The 9,500-nt window shown below is 37.1% G+C and overlaps 1 protein-coding gene across 1 annotated transcript in view; it reads right to left on the bottom strand.

The window, feature by feature from the left end:
- LOC127650790 (ribonuclease inhibitor-like) overlaps positions 1–9,455 on the bottom strand; it is a 13,639-nt gene extending 4,184 nt beyond the window's left edge. Inside the window, exons 1-3 of the mRNA XM_052136428.1 lie at positions 9,451–9,455; positions 6,734–6,907; positions 3,145–3,318 (exon numbers count right to left, since the gene is read on the bottom strand). Coding sequence (XP_051992388.1) covers positions 3,145–3,318; positions 6,734–6,907; positions 9,451–9,455 — 353 coding nt within the window. The remainder of the gene's footprint in view (positions 1–3,144; positions 3,319–6,733; positions 6,908–9,450) is intronic.
- Positions 9,456–9,500: the final 45 nt, after the last annotated feature.

A 9,500-nucleotide genomic window follows, 5' to 3' on the forward strand; every position in this document is an offset into this window, starting at 1 on the left:
TTGGTTATATCAAGCAAGCAGCACCTTTTTTTGCCAATGTGTGAACGGCTTGTAACACAACTTATAAAATGAGCCCTTCACAGACTTCCTAGGTTGCCTATTAAAGCCTGTAGACTGATTTTCATGTGAAGGGAGCGGGTCGCTTTAGCCGGGAAAATCACAAATATGTGCCGTTTATGTGCGCTCCCGAGAGCCTCAGTGCTTCTCTTCCACTATTCAACAGTGACAACAAACTGCAACACTAGACAACATTATCTTAGAGATGAATCCAGCAAACGTCCCAGCACAACACCGACTCCAACACAAACTCTGAGTAAGCCAAAAAAACATTGATCTACTGAATCCCGTCTGGCTAAGCGGGAATGTGATTGTGGTCGAGTGAAAACTAGAGTGAAAATCGGCAGGGCATTTGATTCTTGGATGGACCTTCGTTTGGTTTTGGGGATCAAAACTGACCCTGAATTGGTGTTTTTCTTATTGGACAGGTAAACTTACATAACTGCAAAGCATGTGAAATATTGAGCCATAAGGATTGATCTGTGTCATTTTAGCTAAACTACAATAACACATGAAATGAATGCTAGACAATGTTCAAGATAATGCAAAAAGACACATTCATTAGTGTAACGTAACTTGGTTATACAGAAAATATATATCATCTATTATTATAAAACAATAGCGCATCGATATATCAAAATGTCAGTTGTGATGAATCACATCAATACTGAATTGTGTCACATATTTATAATGTACAGTCTATTTTATAAACAGCTACTGTCATCATCCACCACATTTAGCTAACAGCTATTGATAAAGCTGACTAGCTAGCTAACACCGACATCGGCTATCGTATAAATGCAGTCAATGTATCATGCAAAGAAAAGTGATTATTCAAACTACAGTCTCACATAGTCAGACCGATATCCACACTTTGTTTTAGCCCTGTTCCAGCACTGGAGACTCAAATATAATATACAGTCTCAAAGTTTGTAGTAAAACAATCATAACTGAGTAATTTTAATTATGCTACCTCATCTGTCAGCATGATGCTGGTGAATCACGTTCTCTTTGTAGGTTACGTCATTGTTTTGGTAAATGTTCGCTCTCGTCCCTATGGAGTGTGTGCGCGATCATGAGCAACAGGTAGCTGCTGCAGTTCACTTCACAGCCACAGGTGTCATTAATAACAAGGGTTTCTGAATCTTACATACCTTTAATAAAATTTGCACTTTGTCACCTTTTCTGTATTTAGGGGACTGCCCTAAATCAAAACCATGAATAATTTTGTTTTCCCCTTTTCATGAGTAGGTTCTGAATTCCCATGAATGCCCCCCAGAGTGAGTCATGTCCACAGCAAAATATCAAAAGAATGCAAAATCTGTTTTTTGTCTACTGTACTGTATTTGTTTCACTTGTTTTTTATACATAGTGTGATGTTCAAAAGAAAGGTATATGATGATTCAATGTCTGAACTTTATTAATACCAGCTTTCTCAACACATATCTCCCCAGTTCAACTCTCCCCCCATAGGGTTACTTACTAATTACATGACACATAGCTATATAAATAAATAAATAAATTGTCATAAATCATCAATACCGTTTATCTGTACACTCTGTGTGTGTGTGTGTGTGTGTGTGTGTGTGTGTGTGTGTGTTTGGTGGTTTTATTAGGTTTATTAGGTTATACACTAGTAGTTATGAAGGTATTATGCTATAAATGTGGTTTATGAGGACATCTCTAGTGTCCTTGTAATTCAAACGTACATAATATTTAAAAAAAAATGTAAATATCCCAAATGTTTCTGTGAGGGTTAGGTTTAGGGGATAGAATATATATAATAAAAATCATTGTGTCTATGGAGAGTCCACATAATGATAGGAGTAACAATGTTTGTGACTGTGTGTGTTTACAGGTTTAATATATGTACATCTCTGATGTCTGTTTTAGATCTTTTCATCTGGAAAGCAACATCTACTAAACATCTAAAATATCAGATTTACAACATTCTACATCATAAATGTCTCAAAGACATCTGCTGAATGTCTTATTGACATTCAAGACAATATTTGTCATATTATAGATATATTGCAGATGAGCAAACAATGTAAAATAGATGTTGTTAAGATGTAAACACACATCAAATAGACGTCTGGTTGATGTATGTGTGCTATCAGGGATAGTTTGTACAGTATAAAAATCATTATGTCTATGGAGAGTCCTCATTATGATAGGAGTACCAACATATGTGTGTGTGTGTGTGTGTGTGTGTGTGTGTGTGTGTGTGTGTGTGTGTGTGTGTGTGTGTGTGTGTGTGTGTGTGTGACAAACACATTTTCACCTAATGTAAACAAAGATGGCTGGACTGGTATGATTGCATTTCCCTGATGTGTTAACTGCATATAGGTGAGCTGTTGTCCGTTATCGTGATGTTATGCGACAATTCGTTTCGACAATGATGAATTACTTATGTATTACAATTTGGCTGTCTGTTTCAATGAGCGTACTGTGTGCTTGAAAAGACTATTGAGTTGCTGTTTGAGTTACTTGTGATTGACAACAGAATGATCACCTAATGTAAACAGACATGGCTGCGAGGATCAGTGATCCCAATTTTGTGTTGACTGTTTGCATACGAGCTGTAAACTTTTATAGTAGTAATTCTGTGACCATTTGGATATCCATGTCATAAAATAATCATACCATGTGCTTGAAAAGACTGTATGAGTATCAGTTTGTGTGAATATGAATTACAGACACTTGGGCAGTGCAGTTTAGTGTTGGTATGAAAACCGATTTGAATCTGACATCACTGACTGCTGCAGAAACACAAATGTGTGACGCTACTCTAAGGGTGCCAGTCATAAACCATCACAAATATGCACCAGTAAGTGTGAAAGGGTTAAAAATTGTTCTTTTCAATTGTTTTCCTAAAATGAGTAAAAAATCATATTCTATATAAAATGTAATGATTACAAAAATATCCTCATTCTAATGAAACACTAAAAATATATGTCTTCTGTGCGTATTTGTTAAGGATTGACATTTTTTAAAAGGAATAAATACAGGTGCTGTTTCAGTGAATTCACTGACCATTTTAAGGTGTTAATATGGGTATAAACAGGGTTTTACAGCTCAACATACTTAAGTTTGTCCAGTGTGCAGTTTGGATCGTTGAGTCTTTCAGAGAGCAGCCTGACTCCTGATTCTCCTGGGTGATTGTAGCTCAGATCCAGCTCTTTCAGGCATGAGAGATTTGATCTCAGAGCTGATGCCACAGAACAACAGCCTTCCTCTGTCACCATACAGCCAGATAATCTACAAACACACATACATAACAGTCAGATAATCTAAAAACGTGCATATAACCAGTCAAATAATCTACAAACGCACATCAACAGTCAGATAACCTACAAACACACATCAGCATTTACCAGCAGCCATATTAACCTGTAGCTCAAGACTGGTTGCCACTGAAGCTAAGCAAGGTTGAGCCTGGTCAGTACCTGGATGAGAGACCTCCTGGGGAAGACTAAGTTTGCGACTGGAAAATCAATTTCTTTAAAATTATTCAGTTGATAAATAGTTCTCTAGGAGACAGCATAAGCGAATTATTGACAGCTTTCCCAAATCATAAGTCTGCTATGCTATTACATATTGATAATGTAAACAACGTTGTGTATTCGATTACAGTAGCAGTTCAAATGTTAATTTAGTGCTAGTCATTTGTCCTGCATTAGTTATTGATTAGTTTTGCATGAATTACGAAACTTTTTCAGTAGTTCTCTGGGATAGTGTTGTCAAAAATACAACCCTGGTACCAAGTCGGTACTCAAACAAAAAATTATTTACGATACCAGAATTTCTGAGGGTACCCGGGTCTACCCGGTACCCATGCAGAGGCGGGAACTTTCGAATGCTGACAACAAGCAAAATATTGCGGCAAGCAAATTAGCAACTGCTGCTACTGCAGAGTCTCAACTGAATCATGTCGAAATGAAAAGTTGAAAAAGCCAGGTAATTTGAGGCTGATGAAAAGGGAAACATCACAGATCAGCACAAACCTATTTGTAAACGCTGCTTTCGCAATTTTCTGATGAAAGGAGGGAACACATCAAACTTAAAGCACATGAAAGACAGACACTGGATTTATTCAAGCAAATAAATCAGGTGAGTTTAAACTTTCAGTTTATTTGATGTATTTCCCAAAGTATTAGGGAATCATAAAAAAAAAAGTACATTAAGAATGGACGATATGACCTAAAATCAAAATCTCGATTAATTGAACATTTTACCTCGATTACGATTAATGAACGATTTTTGCCCTCATAGTTCTCTGACAAGGTTTGTACTGTAAATATGCTCAACTATTAAAGGCATTTCTTATCTTTGTGATTTTAAAATATTTGAAACTATGGATATTTATTGAATATTTCGAACAATTGAAATCAAAGCACACATTAGCTTGAAATGAAAACGTCTAATGAAAAAAAGTCACATTTCAGTTTGTGTAAAAAGCAAGATTCCTAAAAAGTAGAAAATAAATAACTTGCTTTTTTTGCAAAGAAAATTAATTATTTAAAATATTGTCATGTGAAAAGTAGAAAATAACTTGCATCTCCTGTAAACAAATATTTTAAATAATGCCATGTGCAAAAATGTAAAAAGACCTCCGCTGGTTAAGAGCAAGAGCAGGGCTTGGACAGGACACCTCTAATGGATTAGCAGGCTGTGTGCTCATAGCGTTATAGGTTTGAATCTGACTCAAGATCGCTGTTGCATGTGATCTTCCTGCCAGTGATCATGTACTGTCACTCTATATGCATGTTTTTACTCTAGGTTCTTACTAAGAAACACTAGCATGTTTACCTTTTCAGGTTTCAGGCAGGATCTGAAGCAGTGCAGTTTGGGAAAAATATGGTCGTGATGGATCACAGTGTATCTTCTGTCGAGTGTTTTAACGAGGTGTTTAAACCCACTGCGCCTCACTGTAGCTATGGGAGCCATCTCCTTCGCGATGTAGAAACTAATGGTGTCAGTTATTTATTTCGGTCTTGTATCCTTTTCATATTGCTTTTATATTGCTTGCTTTGTGGAGGCACTTGTTACTGGACGCTTGTCAGTCTCTCTATGTTTTGAGCCAGTTTTTCTTTGGTACAACCCACTCCTGTTGCTAAGTTGACTCTGTGTTTGAGTTCGCCTGCATGTTGCTTCCATGCCGCTGACTGGACGGGGCGGAGTCATGTGACCACATGCGGTAGTATGTTTTTAAGGGGAAATTAGTAACCGGATTAAAAAACCGAAATAACCGACATTGGAAAATTACGTTCTGAATTACTTTTCAATTAATCGTCCAGCCCTAATTCAGAAGCATGTACCGTTGTGGAATAAGCGGAGGCAGAGCTCTTTAAAGGAAACATCCCGGCATTAAATCATAAATGCAGTCAAATGTAATGTGTTATTTCTTTATTAAAGTTCAAATAATACAGAAGCAGATCATGTTAATAACTATAAACTCAGAAACTAGCATTTCTCTGTGTGGTCGGTGCCTCTTCTAGGAGTTGCGCGAATGTCCCGATCTAAGGGGGAGAGATCGAAACTGCTCCCGGCTGAGAGAGACTCTGCCTCGGGAAACTCATCCCTCGCTTAATACAGTTAGATTATCTTCTTCTGAAGCATGTATTCTAACAGTCCTCAACAGTTTCCTGTAACCTTTCTTATGATAAAAGGCAAATATCAATAAAACTTCTATTATATACTGTCTGCAAATATGTGCATATCTCATTTAAACAGATGTCATTCACGAACCTCAAGAAAATCCAGTTTTTTTCCCATCGAGCACTCATCTATTATCTTCCTCTGAAGCGCGTATTCCATCAGCCAGAATCAAAAACTTCAGGATCAGGATCAAAAGTTCCTCTCATTCACAAATCATGAAGTAGGCGATACAGGCTGTATAAACTGTCAGGAGATGGATCTGCATGAGCATGTGAGTGCAACTTCAAGGCTGCATCCGAAACCAGGAAAATAACCTCCGGAGGCTGTATACTTGGGAACGATAAAAATAAGGTAGTTGTCAAACTGTTTGGAGATCAGTTTCCTAAAGCGGTCAATTCATTCAAAAAAGCGGTCAGTTAAGCCATGAACTGATTAGGTAGCAAGTCAGCTGCCTACATTTTCGGATGCAGTCCAAGATAAAAGTGCTTCACGTGTGCTTTAAGTACATTTTTTAATTTACTATGCACTATTTGTACAATTGGTTTGATTCTGTATTTTTGAGTAAATGTGATTGCTAACGTGGACATGCCATTCATGGTTGCTGGACTACTGTATGTACTGTTTTTCCTTCTTTCTAATATATTAACAATTTTGTCACTTTCATCAATAAATTACTAAAATGTGATGACTAAACCGAAATCTGAAGAAACTGATATCTACCATTTAAAATATTAAATGCAATATTATCTTTTTGTTTTGTGTGAAATTGAATAAATATAGTGTTAAATAAGAGTTTATTATTATTATTTTTAGCAATTTTATGTTTGTTACTATAATAAATAGTGTGATATGTCGGCCTCGTATCGGTCTATTGGCCACCTTGTTCTCTGGATAACGATATCGGCCATTGAAAACCCCATATCGGTCAACCACTGGTACACAGTAACCACAGCTATGAACTGCAATATATTCATATTGTATATTCCAAAGTACTAATAAATCTGCAAACACAAACCTCAGTATTTCCAGTGTACAGTGAGGACTCTTCAGTGCATCAGAGAGCAGCTTCACTCCTGAATCCTGCAGGTCATTGTTACTCAGGTCCAGCTCTCTCAGACTTGAGGAGTTTGAGCTGAGGACTGAGGCCAGTGCTGAACAACTTTGCTCTGTCAGATCGCATCCCATCAGACTGAGAGAAACGACAAGATAACAGTGTGTTAATCTATAAGATTTAGTGAAGGCTTCTCAGCACAGCTGTAGGGTACAAAGAAAAAATATATGGCCACTATGTTTGATTGCTCATAGTCATTTGCAAATTCTTTTAAGCTCTTCTACCGTCAAGACCCAGTCTGGACTGCCCAACTTGTATTGTTCTGAGTTCTGTCTGTTTTGGTCCATGTGTGCATTTGTTTTGAGCACATGTCTTTGTTTGTGTCAGCCATGTGCTCTCCTTACTCCGACTCCTCATTCCCCCTTGCATCACCTCCATAATCTGATCCTTGTTGTGTTGATTGTCATCACCTGTTCCTCAGGTGCTCTCCCTCTACATACTGTGCCTTCTACTTTCTTGTGTCTGTTAGATCATTTTGTGAGTTTGGTTAGTCAGTCATTCCTAGTCTGTTTCTCCAGTTGGTGTCTTGTTTATTTTCTTAGTTTCAAATTGGTTCTATTAATTTTACAGTGAGAGTTTGTGGTTTGTATTTTGTTTTTTTTTCATAAAAGCTCTTTGTTTAGCATCCCAGCACTTGGGTCCAAATTCCTGCAAAATATCCTGATGTCTAAGATTTTTTGTCTCAAAAACATATTTGAACTTCCCCAAAACAACTCTAATTTATGATGGAATTGAAGTTAGGTCAATTAAGCAGTTTAGTAAAGTTATTTATTAACAGCATAATATTTGTAGCTAGCTTAAACTGTTTATCACACAGTTATAGCCTGTGTTCATTATTATGTTAACATTTTAATTTGTGCAAATCCTGAATAATCCTGTCTAACAATTCATTCTAATAAATGAAAATTAAACATACATGATTTATACATAATCCTCTGAAATCAATCTCCAAAAAAATATTTTTCTCAGGAGCAAAAATCACAAAATAATTCCACAAAGTGACATCAGCCTGCAACACGCTCAAAGCAATCAAGGGTGTAGGTTGTTCCAGTTAAACCCATTGCATGTCTTCCGAAAGGTATTGGACACTCGCACAACATAAGCAGTGACATACATCCAAGTCCATGTGACAGAGTGAAATATGCAAGGGGATAACATTTTTAAATGGATGGTAGGCCTGAGCAGCGCACTCCTGAGGTGGGAATTAGGCAAATGTGCCTCATGGTGATGTAGCTATTTCACAGAAGTAATGGCTGGACTGCAAACCATGTCTTTCAGGCAGTTCAGGGACAGTGTTTTCTGTGGGAGAAAGTAACTCCCTTTGGCGTTGAATTTGTGCTTTGTAACTTTGCAGACCTTTTACATGCACAAACAGCTATATTACACACTAATGGAAAGGTAATGTCCCAATAAGTATAATAGGGCCTCTTAAAGCCTAATCCAGACACTAATTAGATAATTTACTGTTTAAACAATGTAAACAAAAAAAATTATGTCACTGTGACATCATCCTACGTCTTACGCATCATACGCATCAAACAAAAAAAAGTACATTGTTTAGCTGTTTTAAATGGCAGCAAACATAGGTTCTTCTCTTTCACAATGTGGCCCTGTTTTTCAGAAACCGTGTAAAACACTTGGCATTAAGCTGAGAAGAATTTACTCTATCAATCTTTTAAAGAGAAAATAAGGCTTTGACATCATGTATTTATACTTGCGCTCATCCTATAATAACATGAGAGATTTCAGAAGACATGACAACATTTCTGGTAAGTGAACACAGTGATCAACTATACTCTCTGGTTTTTATGGTGCATTTAGAGAATTGTTAGGGAGAGAATGTTTCAGTGCACTGGAATGATTGTGCGATTGGGGCATCCCTAAAAATGGCTGACTCCCTGAACAATGCTTTGATTAGTGAACAAGAGAGCTGATTGAGACACACCTAATGAATATTTATTGAGTGCGTTCAACTTCAACTGCAGCTTGCCTTATCAATCTGCAAGATTTACCAATTGTAGTAGCGGGAAGAGATGAAAACGGAGCCATCAAGCCAGACACATTCTGCTTCACGACATGTGCTGAACCCACATTAGTCACAGAAGATCCCACGATGATTGCTTTGTTTATTACAGATGAAGTGGTAATCAGAACTCAGGTTTGAAATGTAAATATTGATTTGAAAAGGTCGAATTATTTTGATACCAATAAAGGAGTCCATATTTTTTGTAATTTGGAATTGTTTTTAGGAATAAACATGATATTGATAAACATATTATAATATGAGATAAATAATGTGCTGTTATAAAAACATGAATTAACAAGAGTTTATTGGAACTGGAGATTTCATAATTAACACCTTGTTAATTTCATATCATCATACTACTCTTAATTCTTTCTCAGACTGACATAGCTGAAGTAGTAAAAGTAGTATGTGTCGCATCCCATGAAACACACGTCACCATTGTCATCTGTGATTCTGGCCAATCATGAATAAGTTGTGACATCATCAGAGCTCTTGCAGCCACTCTGGAGAAGCTGCATTGGCAGTGCCAGCCGGCTGTTCTTGAATTGCTCTCGCGGTTCTTTAATGGCATACATCACGGTGACGCGGCACTGACGCCATCTTAAGTCACACAACATTTCTAACCGACATGCACTGCTTCAAGTC

Source organism: Xyrauchen texanus, chromosome 10 (assembly GCF_025860055.1).
Source record: "Xyrauchen texanus isolate HMW12.3.18 chromosome 10, RBS_HiC_50CHRs, whole genome shotgun sequence".
Taxonomy (NCBI): Eukaryota; Metazoa; Chordata; class Actinopteri; order Cypriniformes; family Catostomidae; genus Xyrauchen; species Xyrauchen texanus.